At 36.8% G+C, this 18525-nt stretch overlaps 1 protein-coding gene across 1 annotated transcript in view; it reads left to right on the forward strand.

The window, feature by feature from the left end:
* The window catches only part of TET1 (tet methylcytosine dioxygenase 1), a 155071-nt gene extending 141056 nt beyond the window's left edge, over positions 1–14015 (forward strand). Inside the window, exon 13 of the mRNA XM_019626128.1 lies at positions 5300–14015. Coding sequence (XP_019481673.1) covers positions 5300–6312 — 1013 coding nt within the window. The 3' untranslated portion in view covers positions 6313–14015. The remainder of the gene's footprint in view (positions 1–5299) is intronic.
* The last annotated feature ends 4510 nt before the right edge of the window (positions 14016–18525 follow it).

Genomic DNA, 18525 nt, shown 5'->3' on the forward strand with positions numbered 1-18525 from the left:
AGAACAAAAAGGACAGCAACTTGTATGATCCCCCTTCCCCCGATTCCCCAGCACTGTTCTCTTCCCCCAATTCCCCAATTAAAAAAAAAAAATTTTTTTTTTTTAAATTCCATTTAAATAGGGTTGTCAGAAGGATTCACTAAGAGTTAGGCATTTGAGAAAAGTTCTAAAGGAAATGAGAATCTGCTGTGTTTTTATTTGGAGGAAGCATTCCAGGCAGAGGAATGAGAAGTGCAAAAGTCAGGAGGCAGGAATTTACCTGAATACCTGATGCGAGCAAGGAGGCCAGTGTGCCTGGAGCAGAGTTTGAAATGGGGAGAATAGTAGGAAATGAGATCAGCGAGGTAAGAGGGGGTCTGAGCAATTCATCTCAAGCTTTGTAAACTGCTGTACAGACTTTGGCCTTTATTGTGAGTGAGAAGGTTACTGGAGATTTCAGAATAGAGTAGAGCTATGATGTGACTCAAACCTGACATTGTGGTTACTGGGTTAAAGCTGAGTAAACTCTGGCAGAGAATACAAAAGTAGGGTGATCATATAGAGGGTATCCTAACCACTCAGGAGACAGATGTTGAAGCTTGGACCAGAGTGGCTAATGAGGGGAACATCAGAAATGTCTGATGCTGGATATGTTTTGAAGGTAGAGTCAACAGGTCTGCAGATAGATTAAAGCTGGAGTGTGGACAGAAAGAAGTGTCATGGTTTACCCTGATGTTATTAACCCGAATAAACTGGAAGATGGAGAAACTTACCAACATGTCATGAGGAATAGGGAGAGAACAGATTTTGAAAGATATAGAGGGAGATTGGAAGCTCACTTTTTGACCTGTCAAGTTCAAGGCACCTGTCAGACAGTCAAGTCTAGGTGTTAGGTAAGCAGTTGAATAAGAGTTTGTTGGTTCAGGGAATAGAGAGGTTCAGGCTGGAGATAAAATTTAGGAGGTCAACTGCATAGAGATAGTATCTAAGCCGTGAGAATGAATAAAATCGCAGAAAAACTGAAGAAGATAGAAAATAAATATGATCAAGGACCAAACCCTGAGAAGTCTCAATTTGTAGAGCCTTCAGAGATGAGGATGAACCCGCAGGAGAGACTTGGTATGTCTGGTGAGGTGGGAGTGAAACCATTCAAGTGTGGGTTTCAAGGAGGGAGTGATCAACCATGTCAGAGGCGAGTCTCTGTCAGGTGAGGTGAAGATTGAGATTTCACCGTTAGATTTGAAGGCTGCTATAAGTGAGGTGTATTGAATGCAATGAAGGTTTAGGGTTGAGATTCTTAATGGAAATTTTTTTAATGTACAAAGTGAGTGGATTATATAATGAATCCCACATCCCTCATATGCTCCCAGCTTTTAAAAATGTCACTATATAAAGAGCCATTCTCATCATCTATACACTTACTCAGGACCTCCCCACCCCACCCCCTGAGATTTTTAAAATAAATTGTAGACATCATATCCCATTACCCATCGGTTTATCAGTATGTGTCACTAAACAATAGTTTTTAATAAGCACAATACCTAAAACTAAACCAAAAAAAAATCACATAATGCCTTGATACCAATCAATGTTCAAATTGCTTCATTTGTCTCCAGTTGATTTTTTAATTTTTATTAGGGAACAGTGTGTTTTTCCAGGACCCATCAGCTCCAAGTCGAGTAGTTGTTTCAATCTAGTTGTGGAGGGTGCATCTCAGTGACCCATGCGGGGATCGAACCGACAACCTTGGTGTTATGAGCACTGCGCTCTAACCAACTGAGCTAACCTGCTGCCCCCTCCAGTTGGTTTTTTATTTTTTATATTTGGTTAGTTTAAATGACTATCTAAACGAGGTAACACATTATATTTAGTTGATATGAGTCCAATTCCTTTTTTTTTTAAGCTTATATTTTTCTTCTTTTTCTCTCTGTTTTCTGTTTTTTCTTACAGCAGAAACCATTGTCCTAACCAATTCAGCTTCTATTTAAAAAGCAAAAATTACTGTGGCAAGAACACTATCTATGATTTGTACATTTCTGTTTCTTCACATCACGTAGTGTCTGATTCTATCTCTTTTTGTGACGTTGAGACTGATCCCCAGGAGTCAGATGTTGTCAACTTGATTCATTGATTATGTTTCCTGTCAACTTTTTACCCAATGATTTTAGAAACATTTATGATCATACTTTATATTTTTTTCTTTAGAAGAAAGTCTATTTTTCCTTTCTATTTGTTTGTTGATGTTCTATTAAAATGAAATACTGTCCTTATCAATAATAACTTATTAATTCTGAGGTATGGTTCATATAGGGAAAACAGAATGAATGCTTAGCTCTTTGCCTTTATTCACCAGTTTTCAGAATAAAGTTAGTTCCCAAGCATCTTCCAGGGAGGTCAATTTTTAAAAATTTTAGTATCATTTAGGGCCTGCCGAGTGGCTCAGTTGGTTAAGAGCTCGGGCAAGAGTGTGAGCTCTGAGCAACAGCGGTTCGATGCCTAGCCTGAGCTGAGTTGCTGCCGAGCTGCCAACAGGTAGCAGGATGGCTCAGCTAAAAAAATTATTTAAAAAAAAAATTAGTATCATTTTGATCTCATGGTTTTTGTTTGTTTGTTTTGTTTTTGGTTTTTTTTAAGACTTTTTTTTTTAATTGGGGAATTGGGGGAGGGGAACAGTGTTGGGAAATTAGGGAAGGGGGCCAGCCAAGTTGTTCTTCAAACTTAGTTGTGTAGGGCGTAATTCGCCATCTGGCTTCCCGTTGGCAGCTCGTGGCCTCTAAGCTCAAGGTGCTGTGTTCAATCTTAGCTGCAGGTGGGCATAGCCACCATCCCATGCGGGAGTCAAACCAGCAACCTTGTTAAGAGCACACACTATCCACTGAGCCATCCGGGTGGCAGCTCAGCTCAAGGTGTCGAGTTCAGTCTTAGATGCAGTGGGTGTAGTCCACCATTGAACAGGCAATCTTATTGTTAGGAGCTTGTGCTCTCACCAGCTGAGCCGTCCTGCCACCTGTTGGCAGCTCAGCTCGTGTGCAGTGTCACTGGCCCATGGGGAATCGAACCGACGGCCCTGTTGCTCAGAGCTAGTGTTCTTAAGCCAACTGTTAACCAACTGAACCACTCGGCCAGCCCGATCTCCTGGTTTTATAACACAGTTTCTTTTTCAGTGCATATTAAGTAGGTTTTTCAACTGAATTTGAAAATCCTTTTTAAAACCAATCCTCAAATTGTCTCATCTTTAGTCAGCAGAGACCCATCAAGATGGCTTCTGAATTTTTTTGCCATGACCCCGATTGTCTTTGCTAGCTTCCTTAGCTTCTGTTCTGACAGGATGTTCCAGTCTTATCTTATATAATCCTGCCCTATATATAAAATCAGCCATTTCTCCAAGGAGCCTAAAGAAAAAAATACACCATGAATTTATATTGGTATTCACACTTAGAATTAGAGGGTATTCCTTAACTCCTTTGATTTTTATATTTGTAAGAGAGATTGGTTATTTTTTATTTTAAGTTGAGAGAAACTGCAGTGCAGGCATTTATATAATGCCGGGGAAGATGCAATAAGGACATGGTGAAGAGGGAAGGCAGATAAATTATTATTTATTTTTACTTGTGGCTCCATTTAGCAGATATTTAGTTTAGGTTTCTTTTAAAATTCATTCCCTGATAGCATCTTTCCATGCATTTTAAAAATAATATATACACTGTTAGTAGCCATATAGATAACATTTGGCCCATGATTTCTCATCCTTTTGTAATCTTACCCATAAGAACTGGGGTTTTTTTTTTTTTTACAGTTTTGTCCAACTCAATGAAAGACTCATCACTATTTTATTCTTCTCGTGATTTATATTTGTTGACAACTTAATCTCTGTATTAATAGATGCAGCCACAGATAGTAGCATGGGTTTCTTTTTTTTCTTTTCTTTTCTTTTTTTTAAGATTTTTATTGGGGGAATTGGGGGAATGGGAACAGTGCTGGGGAATTGGGGAAGGGGAACAGACAAGTTGCTATCGTCTTGTTCTTCAGTCTAGTTGTGGAGGACGTTGCTTCACTGGCCCAAGTTGGCACCATCATTGTGCTCTTCTCTGGCGAGGCAGATCAGTCGCCGGCTTCTGGATGGCCGCTCACGCTGGCTGCTGGCTACACACGGTAGCCCATGGCAACCCACTGCCACAGGGACTGCAGCCTACGCCGTCGCCGCCGGTGACTCATAGCAGCCCAGCTCCAGGTTGAGCTGTTGTTCAGCATCTTAGCTGTGGAGGGCAGTGTCACTGGCCCTCATATGTGGGATCCGAACCGGGGCCCTCTGGCATCCCAAGCGAGTTCTTAACCATCGCGCCACTCGGCCGGCCCATAGCATGGGTTTCTTGATGTACTGCTCCTTAGGTCCTATGTAGAAGTATCCTTTAGAAATGAAAACTGTCATGTCTCCAGGTTATATTGTATGAGGGAAAAATTGCAGATCTTCTGAATTAGGTGTTTGCTACGATATTGTTGCTTTAAAATATGACCATTTTAACTTTTCTGTTTCCTGTTCCTGAAATTCACTGCTTTTGCACTTCCGAAATTTTTTTAGAACTTCAAAACAGGGAGGACATACTCAACAAAAACGTGTCCACCTGATGTGATGTTTTTGTGGATATGTCAGAACAGTTAACCCACCTTGGCCAATGTGATAATAATGATCTACCCTCCTCAGAAAGAAACAAACTTAAATGCATATGTTTTTGAGGTTACAGAAAGTTGTTTTTTTTTTCAGCTACCGTTTTTTTATGTGACTTCCCTTTGCCTAATTAATTTTGCTAGTTATGATGCTTTCATTATCCAGAAATATTTATAAACTAACTTATTTTTACTTTTTTCAAAGATGAGATTATGGAATACTTAAAATCTATCTAAACATCTCTTTGTGTAGTTAAATATTGCTCTATGTCATCATAATATCGCTTGCATTATATTCCCATATATGGTTTACTATTTACTGCATAGCCAATTAGGTCATTTCTAATATCTTACTGTTTTAAACAGTGGTCATCTTTTTGTCTAAATCTGTGCACTTATTTATGATTGTTTTGAAAGGGAAGAACTCTTTAAGGAAAATCATTGGATGAAAAAGCATTCCACACTATGTCCAATTATTAATGTACGCCTGTGTGTTTGACTTAAAGTAGATAGAGCAAAACTGGCTAGCGTTGCCCTCATCAATGTTTTGTTGTATTATTCTTTGTACTTCCCTTCAAAGCTAGTCTTTAAAGATAACAAGTACCAAAAGCGGTTTATACTGATCTTCACATCTGGTGTCCTTTTCTCTGTTTAGGGAATAGAACTGAGACCTTGCAACCTGAAATAAAAAGTGAATCTGAACCCAGTTTTATCTTCAGAGGCGCAGACAACACTAAAACCTATTCACTGACCCCATCTATTCCTCACCCAGTGAAGGAGGCAAACTTGTCTCCAGGCTTCTCCTGGTCCCCTAAGACCGCTTCGACCACAACATCTCCTTTTAAGAACGATGCATCAGTTTCGTACGGGTTTTCAGAAAGAAGTAGCAATCCCCACTGCACAACGCCTTCTGCAAGACACAGTGGTGCTAATGCTGCTGCTGGGGAATGCACTGGAATCACACCACCTGGGGAAGTGGGTCCTCTTCCCACCTTGTCTACTCCCATGCCAGATGCCCTCATGTATCCTGAGCCTCCCACTTGTCCATCTGAGCAGCTAAATTCTCACCAGCCAAACCAGCAGACCCCATTCATCACCTCTCCTCCTGACCTTGCTTCCTCTCTGATGGAAGAAGATGAGCAGCATTCTGAAGCAGATGAGCCTCTATCTGATGACCCCTTGTCAGACGACCTCCTGTCTCCTGCTGAGGAGAAATTACCCCACATTGATGAGTATTGGTCAGACAGTGAGCACATCTTCTTGGATGCCAATATCGGTGGGGTGGCGATAGCGCCCGCTCATGGCTCCGTGTTGATTGAGTGTGCCCGGCGAGAGCTTCACGCTACGACTCCTGTCGAACACCCAAACCGGAATCATCCTACACGCCTCTCCCTTGTCTTCTACCAGCACAAAAACCTGAATAAGCCCCAACATGGCTTTGAACTAAACAAGATTAAATTCGAGGCTAAAGAAGCTAAGAATAAGAAAACCAAGGCCTCAGAGCAGAAAGATCAGGCAGCTAATGAGGGTACTGAACTGTCCCCTGAAATTAATGAATTGAACCAAATTCCTTCTCATAAAGCATTAACATTAACCCATGACAATGTTGTCACCGTGTCCCCTTATGCTCTCACACATGTTGCGGGGCCCTATAACCATTGGGTCTGAAAGCTTTTCTCCCCTTCTAAATGCCTTTGCTAGTGCAGTGTATTTTTTCAAGGTGCTGTTAAAAGAAAGTCATGTTGTCGTTTACTATATCTTCATCTCACCCATATGAAGGCTGAGGTTAAAAAAAAAATAGGGTGGGTATTTCTTAACTGTGACTATATTTTGACAATTGGTAGAAGGTGCACATTTTAAGCAAAAATAAAAGTTTTATAGTTTTAAATATATAAAGAAATGTTTTGGTTAGGTGTTAACCTTGATAGAATCACTCAGTTTGGTGCTTTAAATTAAGTCTGTTTACCATGAAACAAGAGTCATTTTTAGAGGATTTTAACAGGTCATGTGCTATGATGTAAAATCAAGATACACAGTGTTAACTCTACACAGCTCCTGGTGCTTACCCACATCGACACAGTTAAAGATAAGCTGAATTATTATTTCATGGTGCCATTGTTCCAACATCTTCCAATCATTGCTAGAAATTTGACGTATTCCTTTGAAACAAACCAATGAAATGTTTTCTCTCTTAAAATATCTCTCCGGTATAACATAATTCATTATTGTTAGTAATGGTTGGAGGCTGTTCATAGATTGTAAATATATATTTTAAAAGCACTTTCTATTTTTAAAAGTAACTTGAAATAGTATAGTATAAGATTCCTATTGTCTATTGTTTGTGCATATTTGCATACAAGAGAAATCATTTATTCTTGCTGTGTAGAGTTCCATCTTGTTAACTGCAATATGTACTCTAATCATGTATATGGTTTGTTTTTTTAATGTGTCCTTTCTTGTTCAAATATTAGCTACTTAAATAGATCATGCAAAAATTGTTAGTTATCTCTAAAATTGGAATTTGGAAGCATATCATCAATATTGATTAACATTTTTGGGGGGACTAAGTAAGAGTGGTCTGTTCCGATTTATGGAGCTACAGTGCCCACACCTTACTTTAACCCTAGCTTTCTCAATATAATCCATGAAAGATGTTTCCGAAAGGAGATGGCACATAATAGGATTCAGAAGAGTCAAATGCTTCTAAAGTTTCAAGGTGATAAAATTTAAAAATTAAGTAGTAAGAACCCTACCCATCCCAAATTGCCTTATTCTGAAAGTTGTTCTGGTACAGAATTAGAATAAAATTCCTGTATAAATATTTTGAAAACAAATTTCCCTATCATCATCGTTTCCCCACAACATCCCAAACAAACAGTAGGAATGGTGTTGCAAGTATGGTTCTGTCCATTAAGAGCTAATCCAAAGTAGTGTAAGGATATTAGTTTTGTGAAAATGATAATTCATCCCTGGTAATTACCTGTGTTCTAACTAATGGGAAAATAGGGATTCCATTTATTTTAGTCCTCCCATTATTTTTACCTATTACTTTCTTGAATCATAGCAAAACAGAAGGAATTGCCCAAACCAAACATTTAGAACAAGAAGAAATTTCAATTAAATACTTGATTCTGCTAAAATGTAGAGGTGCTATCACATTCAAAGTGTCAGATTCCTTGGGAGTATAGAAAACCTAATGGTGCTTCTCCCTTGGAAATGCCATAGGAATCCCACAACCGCTAACACTCAAAATTTTGGTGCAAAAGCATACAGTTCCAGCAAAGCTTAAAGAAAAACTCATTATAACTTATATTAAAATAATATATGGTGCAAAGTATCAGTTTCAAGCTTTTGACTAATCCAAGTAAAGGAATATGAAGGGACTGTAAATAACAAAATGTCCATTGATAGACCATCATCTTGTATAAGTAGTTTTCTGCTTTTGAATATGTAAAATTGGATAATTCATTGACTTGTTTTAGTATTTTGTGTGCCTTAGATTTGTTTTAAAACATGTATATTTTTGTGAGCCTAAGGTTTCTTATACATATAAGTATATAAATAAGTGATTGTTTATCATTTCCGCTGCTTAAATAAGATATTTACTAGTATTAGACTATCAGGAATACAACCTTGTGATATTTCGTTTTAGATTTTAGGCCTTAGCTCCCACTAGAAATTATTTCCTCACCAGATTTAATGGATAAAGCTTTAAGACCCTTTATCCATCCACCCATCTATCCATTCTTTCATTCAACACTTATTGAATGTCTGCAAAATTTAAGTATTAGCATTTGTTTTTCTTTGAATCATCACCTATGACATAGTAACTTGAAGAATTAAAATCCTAGAAAGTACTCTCACACATATTTTTCAAGAAATAGCAAATTTCCTTCAAAACAAACTACTATATGATAAATCTTCAGCAATTGAAATCAGTTTCAGTAACTTTAGAAAAGTTCTGTAACAATCTAAACTTGAAGCACCAATGTTGACTAAGGGGAATATTGGGATTTGTAAAGTTAGTTGCAGTTTACCAAAACAAGTACATGAAAATATTCAGTCTCAACTAAAATGTTTCCACTCAGTTATTAAAATTAACACCATGAGTGGCCTGCTCAACTGACAACCCCACGGTGGGAACCACATGATTCCTGCTTTGTTGGACTCTATTTCATAAGTTTAACAATTTACCATCCCATGGTCTGCCCTGTAATTTTTTCAAAGCTCGTGCTTATTTAATGTTCAGCATTGGGATTGTATGCTGGCTACACTGCTGTTAGAATGCTCTTTCTCATGAAGCAAGAAAATAAATTGTTTGAAATGACATTTTCGCTCAGAAAACTGGTCATCTAACATTATTTCTATACCTCTATTATGTTTTCCTGTAATGATCACCTCATTTGTAGTACTCAAATTGGGTTTTCAGTCTTTTGCCTTTGTTCATGGTATAACTGAATTCACTGATACATAACTCTTAAGTTAGCCCAACCTAGTCATAATATGTTACAAACTTAACTATGATGAGAAAATAACTCCTGCGTATCATAGAATCCTACAAAATATCACGCTGCCCTTCAAAATTGCATTTCTAATGGCTCCCAGGCCATCACTGAAATGTTTTTCCTTGTGCTTGTCAGCCTCACATCTTTCCAATTCATCCACAAAATACCAAATATGTCATCAACCTAACTGAAATATATTACTATTGGAAAGTCAGCCTAGCTGAAAATGTAGCTATAGCTAAATTTTTGCAACATATTAGCAAAATGTTTGCATCTTAAATAACCTTCCAACATCTTTATGCAATCTGCATGTGGATGAAATAATTTCATTTGTTAAATATAGAATTTTAACTAGATTAGATTCATAAGCAATTTACTTAAGACATAACCCCAATACATGCTTAATTGAATGCATACCCTTGTGTAAATGAGATACTGACTTAATTCATATGAAGTAACCTACTTTCTAATGTTATTGCTTCCATGGACTTCTGATTATCATTGATTTCACAATCGCATGTATGAAAATAACCCCAAACCATTTAAGTTTAATCTTTGAAAAACAAATTATCTTGAGATCTTTTATCTGGGATAACTTTTGACATTGCATGACAACTTCCACTGATAGTGGGCACAGCATTTCTTCAAATGTGCCGTGTAAGTCAGTAGCTGTATGTGACCTGTAATATATAGCTACTTTCTATTTCACAACTTTTTAATGCATGGAAATCTTTTTATTTGTCTAGATTTAATACAAATGTGAGTTTTGATCTTTTGTAGAAATTTATGACAAGAATTGTGAAATAAGTTAATATGGTTGTGACTTCTCCCATCACTGAAAGACACCCTAGAAGTCATATAATTGAACACTGAGGCCCAAAGAGCACAAAGATTGTAATGTCAATGTATAATTATTTTTGTAATTAGAATTTGAAGAGTCAAATGAAGGCCACTTCGTGGTTAGGGCTGTAGGAAAACAAACTTGATCACCCATGAGGTATTTTATCACTGGGAAATAACCGTATTTTGGTACAAGTCAAAAGTAAAACGGCTTTGGGTTTTTTTCTGAGGTTCAGGAAAAGATTTTGGGTGAAATAATTGGGGAAAGTATATTTCCATTGTATATACTACCTAGCCATGGTTGTACAGTCTAGTCACATGTCTTGCCTAGTTGGCTTCATGTCCCAGCATAGTTTATTTTGATGTGGCTGTTTACATGTATGAGAATACTGTTCCGTTGTGTACAGCTACTAAACTTGCCCTTAAGTGTACTAAACTTGTAACTTTGACATCAGTAGTATGGTACACTTAACAAGTGATGTAATCAGTGCCCTGATTCCTGAAAGAGTGGATTTACGCAAATCAAATTATACTCCATGTTGAGTTTTTTTCTAACAGGTTTTGGAATTGACGCCATACATGGCTTTGGAATGCAATTCAGAAATAATCAGTACATTCTTAATCAGGAGCTGGATTTGTGTTTTCTTAGATTCATTGGCTTTTTTTTCCCTTTTATGTATAAAATAGAGACTAAGTTCCTCTGTTATTAATAATTTTGGAGATGGTAAAACTGGATTGTATCCAGGACACCACTCTTTTGTCTGCATTGAACTCTATAAACCTTAATTCTCTACATTCCGGTATCTGGATGAATTTTTTTCAATCTGTTTCTTATGGTCACCCAACCAAATACCATTGTTTGCTTCAAAAGACATTTATTTTATTCCTTCAGGTAATTCAAAGGTTTTACTTATTTTGCCACTCCTAATTTTTCTTTAAGTGTCCCACAATTTGTTTCTCTTTTGGTAGTATACAATTTTTAATACTTCTAGATTTAAAAGTCTAACATTAATCTTTGTTGGCTGTACTCCATTCCCATCCTAACTGATAACCAAGATCCTGCGTGAGTCACAAGTTTTCTTCTAGTTTGTTTAACCATAGATATCCTCTAAATTACAACAAAATGTAGTCTAAAGTAGGAATGTTATTATTAGATGTTAATCATATTAGCTGATTTAACCCATCCATGTTTAAGTGTAACTTAAGAAACCCTTGGTTAACAATATAAACCCAGTTTTCCTAAAAATAGAAATTTTGTCACTAGCTGCTATTATGAAGAGCATCCCTGTCTTGTTCATCAGAATAAAATCTTGCAGCTGTCAGAAACATTTGCATTTTTGGAGAAATAATATTAGAAAAGAATTTGGTTTCTTCTCCATTTGGCAAGGTATAAACTTCTAACCTGACCAGAAACTCTGCTTTTCGTTATTTTTCTTTTCTCCTTTTACTAAAGGCACAATACCACTAACTGTGCTTTCACTCTTTTTAAAGTTTTTATCGTCTCCTCTGATTTTATTTAAAACTCTATTGCTTCCCCTGTCTCTGTTCTCTCCATTCTTCAGGTTTCCTACACAAAAACACATGGTTCATTTTAAGAATAACAGTGATCTTGGTCATTTGTCTTTTAAAATTGTATTTCTCATCCTTTTTGGAATAATATTGAAAGGAATCAAGAGCTTTTATTCAGCCCTTTTCATTTAGAGGCAAATTCAGTTTTCAGGAATGGATATGATCACAAGGCCATAGGTTAGGACCCAGTGCTCCCTTTACCCATTCCAACAATGTTTGGCTCGGTTCATTTATTAGTGTTTGAGTGTTTTACAAAAACTTGTATAAGAAGTATCCTATCACTACTTCTATATGACTGCTATTTCTGTATAATGCATCATACTAATTATAAATTGTCTGACCACTGACTTTCATAGTAATGAGTCTGATCTATAGAACAGACTATATATATATATATTTATTTTTTTTTTGCATCTTTTTCTCCTTATCTCCCAGTCCAATTTTGTGGATGGTATCTATTTTCAAATGCAAATTTACTCCTTTGGAATTTGGTTTTGGCAATAATAGGAACTATCTATAACCTGGGTGAGATAGGTTAGAAAATGAACTGAAAGTAATTGGAAGAGTTCTTCAAGATGGGATAAGTCAGTCCTCAGAAGCTCTTTCAAGCACAATAGTGGGGGAGCTAAGAGGCAGAAATGAGGGAGAATCGTGTTCCTCTCAGCGACCTGCAGGTTCACTCTACCAGTTCAACACCACGAAATACTTTTAATGTTTCTTCTTCCCACTCCATACCGTTTTATCTGAAAAAAAGCAAATATGATAACAAGGCAAATTATAAATAATCCTTGCACTTTGTAATGTTTTAAGTTATCAAACTGCTTTACTATGTGCAAGGTTTTTTTTTCTCCAGCACTGAGGATTGGACAGAGAATGTTCCTATCCTACTGGTGAGGAACCTGCAGGTTGGCAAAAATATCACAGGGCTTGTTCCAAGTCACACAGCAAGTCAACGCAGCTGAGATTAAAACATTAACTAGCAGCAGACTGCTAAATGCATTTCTGCACCATAAACTATAACTTAGAGTGTTTACTGATTGGAAACTTTGTCAGCCCTGATCTAAGGACAATATAAAACTTACTTCTTGCATGCAAAACATGCTTCTGAAGTATTTTACTTCCACTGTTGATTTAGCCAGCTATTTTCTTAAGCATACTGTAGAAGTTCTCCCAAATTCCCAAGACTTTTCTGCATTAGGGATTAGATTAATGACGTGGGTTTTTTTCCCCGTAAAAAATTTTTAATAAAGATCCTGTACTAAAACAGGGAAACCTCCTAAGTAGTAATGTTTTTAAAATACTCTTGAAGACTAAGGTCAGCAACTCATAAAATTAAATGTATTTACTTTATTGAAATGCAGGTAAAAGAAATGCAGGTTACTTGGAATGTGCTGGGTAAACTGACTATTTTAATTCCCAGGCACTCATAGTAAAAATTTAAAATTGTCAGCATCTCTTAAGAGATAGTATTGCCTCCTACTTATTTGTATTTGTTTTGTTTTGGGATTTTTTCCTACCTTTTTCAGCCACATACAGTCTCCGGGTCAAAGGTTAAATTTACCTTTACCCAGAGAATTAAGAAAAATAAGATGTATTTGTAAAATTTTTAGTAAGCTATTTATAGATATAAAAAGGTAAGATATTTTGGCTACTCTATCAGTACATTATGGGTTACTAATGAAAAACCCAGGCCAAATTGCCCTAAATAGTCAAATTCCACTTTTGGTGACTCAGTTCAGTAACTGCCTATCCCTATTAATGCCTGTTTGTGATATAAAATGGCTGACGACATAGGACTTTACAGAGGCAGCTCTTAAGAAAATAGATTAAATATTTTTTATCGCTATGTGTGGTCATATTTTTTTTTAATTTTTATGAGATAACGTTGTGATAGGTGCTTTAAGAGAAATATTTTTCCAGAAATGGTTTTATAGTAAAAAGAAAGGGCAGCTTTTGCATTGTGACATATGGGTGGATGGTCATCTTTGGGTTACTAAGAAATGAAGTGTTCCCTAAAGAGAAACTTGTAAAACTACTTAACAGTAAGAAAAGCATTAATTTCTAGTTTCTTCACTTTATATGGTGACCTACCAGTAGATTCTTGTGCTTATCAATAACTTGGTTCCAATAACTAACTTCTTCCAAGGAGAAAACCGAGTGCTTATCATTAGTGGGAGTAAAATACTCACAAATCCTTCACCATGGTGAACTAGAGTAGTACTGAATTCCCAATCGAGAAATAATTGATTTCAGAAGTTAATATTCTTGTTTCTAGTTGATTTTTTTCTCTCTTTGGCATGTATTTACTATTTATTTTATATCTTTAATTTTTTGCTTTGGGGGACTTTTACTTACTGCGGTCCTACTGTATTTAAAAATCCCATACAATGAAACGTTAGTAAGGAAAAGATTTTAAAACTCCACAAGTATCCATTTTTGGTTAACATATGGGGAAAACCGTTTAAAGAAAAAGCACTTCACCATGTAAAAGGGAAAAAGATAATTATGATTTCAATTCAGGATCCACATAGTGCTCTATGTATAAGGGAACACTTACTAGCAGTACTTGAAGACTTGTGAGTTGAAATTGCATGTTACTTGAAAGATCGAATTAAGCTAAATTTTGGTGCACAGCAGTTGTACATGATTTCATGTTTATGTAGCAAAATGCATTGAAATGTTCTAGTATTGAAACATACATGTAAAGATAGTTGTGGAAATTGTCTATTATATTTTCCTTGTGTCTCATTTATTTAGAGCATAAAGTTTCTTTTTAATTGTTTTAACTGAATAAGGCTAAATGAATACTGTAATTGAAATTATATTTTAAATCTTTGTCATGAGTTTTTAAAAAAGAAACTATTGCAAATTGTATCATTCCTGGTTATACAGAACTTTGTGGGTGGTTTTAAATAAATTTTATACTTCTATTTTGCACCTGGTAGTCTAATTTTTCTTTCCTCTATAAAATAATATTAAGTAAGGACTCTTATCAACCCCATTTTACAGATCAATTCTGAAACTTAATGTTCACACCCCTAGTAATGGGCAGAGCCATTCATCAACTTGGGTCTAGACTGACTCATGCCCTCCTTTGGGTTTATCGTTATTTTAATCATCTTAATCCTGAACACAGTAGTGCTAACAGTATTTTAAAGTTGACGTCCTAAAGTATTTATTAAAACCTGAAGTGAAAAAATATATCGACAATAGGCTTTTAGTGAAATTACAGCAAATGTCACCGCATACTAAGTTACTTTAAATCCATCTGATTTGAAATCTAACTCTCCTATTGTAGGATCCTGGTAGTCCTTTCTCTTCTAGTAACAAGAACAACTATATCCCCCTGCCCCAGGATCTCCCCAGGTTTAGGAGGGCAGCTAGATACTGCATTTTCCATCTCCTTCCTGAAATGGTTATAAGGGAGACATGTAAGTTAGGCAGACCATAGACACGTGGGCAGCACGCTAGGGCTGGCAGAACAGCCAAAGAGAAGGAACTCGGATCCCTGGATGGTCCACCTGTCAACTTGGTCTTGTACATGAGAAAAAAACAAGTATCCTTTTCTATTGTTTTGCTCTCTGTTAAATAAGCTTCGTCAATATCCTAACTAAACATCCACTCCATAACACAACTCATGTTTTTTTCATCTTCTCCAGAACAAATATACAGTTCCTTCAGTGTTCTTCTAGTAACATGGTTTCTATTGGGTTGTCGGAAAAGTCGTGATGTATTTTTTTTCCTATGTTTTTCGTTGCAAAAATGCGTCATGACTTTAGATCCTTTATCTTAATGCTCTTTAGACAACAACCTGAATGATATTTTAGAAACAGATCTCAGAACATGAAATTTCCCTACTTAAAACTTATCCAGGCCTTTTGAGCTTCCTTTGCTCGGCCCGCTCCAAACTCGTTGGAGTGTACTTTCTCTTCTAATAATAACCCTTGAGCCATTGTCTACTGCTGGGGCCCACTTCTACTTCTTTGAAATGTATTTTTTCTTCTAATAAACAGTCCTTTTCTGCAACTTTAAAAAAACAAACAAACAAACAAAAAACTTAATCCAATGGCTTCCCACTGTACTTAGCATGAAACCAAACTTCTTACTTAGTTTGCAAAGTTCTGGGTGACCTGACTCCTGCCAACCTATCTGCCCTCATTTACCATGCTCCAGCCATTCTGAGCTTCTGTAGCTCCTTGAACAGGCCAAACTCTTCTCTGACTCGAAGTCTTTTGCCTGCTGCCTGCTTCTACCTTCAGATCCTCATGTGGCTAGCTCCTTCCTATAGTTCCTGTATCAGCTCAAATGTCACATTTTCAATACCCACATAGTGTTCAAGCATATTAATGTCCCATAATGTTATCACTCCCTATTGAACATTTTGTTTCCAATTTTTTACTGTGATAAACACTAAAATGCTAGATTAAAAGGAATGAACCTTAATTTTTTAAATCGTTTTTTATACTTTTTATAATTTTTAAAATTAATTTTTATTTTTCATATATAGTTGACATACAATATTATTTTATTCTAATTTCAGGTGTACAGTGTGGTGGATACACATATAATTTACAAAGTGATTCCCCCCCCATAAGTCTAGTATCTACCTGGCACCATACATTGTTACTACAATATTGTTGACTATATTCTCTATGCTGTACTTTACATCCCCATGACTACTGTATAATTGCCAATTTGTGTTTCTTAATTCCTTCACCTTTTTTACCTAAGTTCCCAACCCCCCTCCCATCTGGCAATCATCAGTTTGTTCTCTGTATCTATGAGTCTGTTTCTGTTTTGTTTGTTTATTTAGTTTGTTCTTTAGAATCCATGTGTAACTGAAATCACATGGTATTTGTGTTTCTCTATCTTATTTCCTTTAGTATAATATCCCCTAGGTCCATCCATGTTGTCACAAATGGTAAGATTTCATTCTTTTTTATGGCCAAGTAATTAAAAGGAATGAATCTTAATTTAAAAAATAATAATAGTTAAGACATAGCATTGGTACAAAATTCTAAAAGTACAAAGGTATTAGAGGGGAAAAAAAAATGACCTTTCTACCTCTGTTGTCCAGTGTTTATACTCAGGATGCTCTTGCCTACAACTAAAAATGGCTTAAACAATAAACAATGCATTTTCTGATATAATGAAAGATCCAAAGACAAGTGATTCTGAGTTAATAAATTCAGCAATTCAATGATATTTGAGTTCCAGTTCTGTTTCTCTTCAATTCTGTCAGGTTTCCCTCATGATCTCAAGATGGCTGCCACAACTCAAAGAATCATGACCTTTCCCAACTTTACCTAAAAGTCCTGAGGAGCAGTTTCTCTTTCAGTCTCTTTCAAGTCAGGGACAAAACCCAAAAGCTCCAATACACTTCTTATACTTCATTAGCCAAGGCTTTTTCACATAACTATGCCTAAACCAATCATTAGAAAGGAGAATTAATTACATAATTTGCTTACACCAATCAATATTTACCTCCTGGGACTAATAGATTGGCTTCTCCTGAAGTCACATCTGAACAAAATATGGCCTCTGTCAGCAAAGGAAGAACAGGAATAGAATGCAACTGGGTGAGTAACCAATTGATCTGCCAGGCCAGGCCTCACATTTTCTCCTCCCAGAGACCACCTTAGCTGTTTCTTGTGTATCCTCCTAGAAATATGCATATGCAAACATCATAAACATTTTTTTTCTTTAATTTAGCAGCCCTGATTAATACATACAGAACTGCATGTATACAGAATTCTTATTTTTTTATTTAAGCATAATTGGTACACAATATTACATTACTTATATTAGTTTCAGGTGTACAATACAGTGATTTGACATTTTCATACATTGGAACCTCACAAGTGGAGGAGCTTCTCTCTCACACTGCACCAACCTCTGGATGGGGGTGAGGGTGGGGGATTGTTCTCCTTGTTCCCAAGTACTCTCCCTTTAAAATTCACACATGTTATTTATTCTTCCCTGCCCTAATTCTTGCTATCATTCTGGGTAATTTCATTGAGCAAGTAGGCACCTCATCCAACACCTTCACATCTCAATTCCCTGATCTTTTCTGGCCACTTCCCCTTCTCTCTACTTCACCAGAGCCTCCTACTCCCACAGTCACAGAATGGAAAATATCGTCACTTTAAAATCATTAATTCAAACACATCATGACCTCGACTCCTATGTGTCCTGTTTGTCCTGTCAGCTGTTTCTGTGATACTTTTTCTACCTCATTGGAACCTCCATTGATCCTTCTCCTTTCTTCCTTTGCAAACTTGCTCTCTCTATCTGGCTTATTTCCTGATTTCAATCATTCTCTTGCCACCCCTTTTCTTTTCTTTTCTTTTCTTTCCTCTTTAATTTTTTATTTTATTGGGGAACAATATGTCCCTCCAGGACCCATCAGCTCCGAGTCAAGTAGTTGTCTCCAATGTAGTTGTGGAGGGCGCATCTCAGTGGCTCACGTGGGAATCGAACCAGCAACCTTGGTGCCATGGGCACTGCGCTCCAACCAACTGAGGTAACTGGCTGCCCCATCTTGCCATGACTTTTCTAATTATCGCTCTGTTTAAGGAAAAATATTTGGCCAAAGATCAATGAAAATCTCCTCTCCTTGACAGGCACCAAATTTATTACTAGGCTATTTTATAAGGTTGTGATTGAAAAGTTCAGAACTTTAAGAGACAGACATCATTATTTTTCTTTTTTTAAGATTTTTATTGGGGAATTGGGGGGATGGGAACAGTGCTGGGAAATTGGGGGAAGGGGAACAGACAAGTTGCTGTCATTTTTGTTCTTCAATCTAGTTATTGAGGCTGTTGCTTCACTGGCCCAAGTTGGCACCATCATTGCGCTCTTCCCAGGAGAGGCAGATCAGTCGCCGGCTTCTGGACGGCCGCTCACTGCGGCTGCTGGCCGCTCACGCTGGCTGCTGGCTACACACGGTAGCCCATGGCAATCCACT

Source organism: Hipposideros armiger, unplaced genomic scaffold (assembly GCF_001890085.2).
Source record: "Hipposideros armiger isolate ML-2016 unplaced genomic scaffold, ASM189008v1 scaffold_15, whole genome shotgun sequence".
Taxonomy (NCBI): domain Eukaryota; kingdom Metazoa; phylum Chordata; class Mammalia; order Chiroptera; family Hipposideridae; genus Hipposideros; species Hipposideros armiger.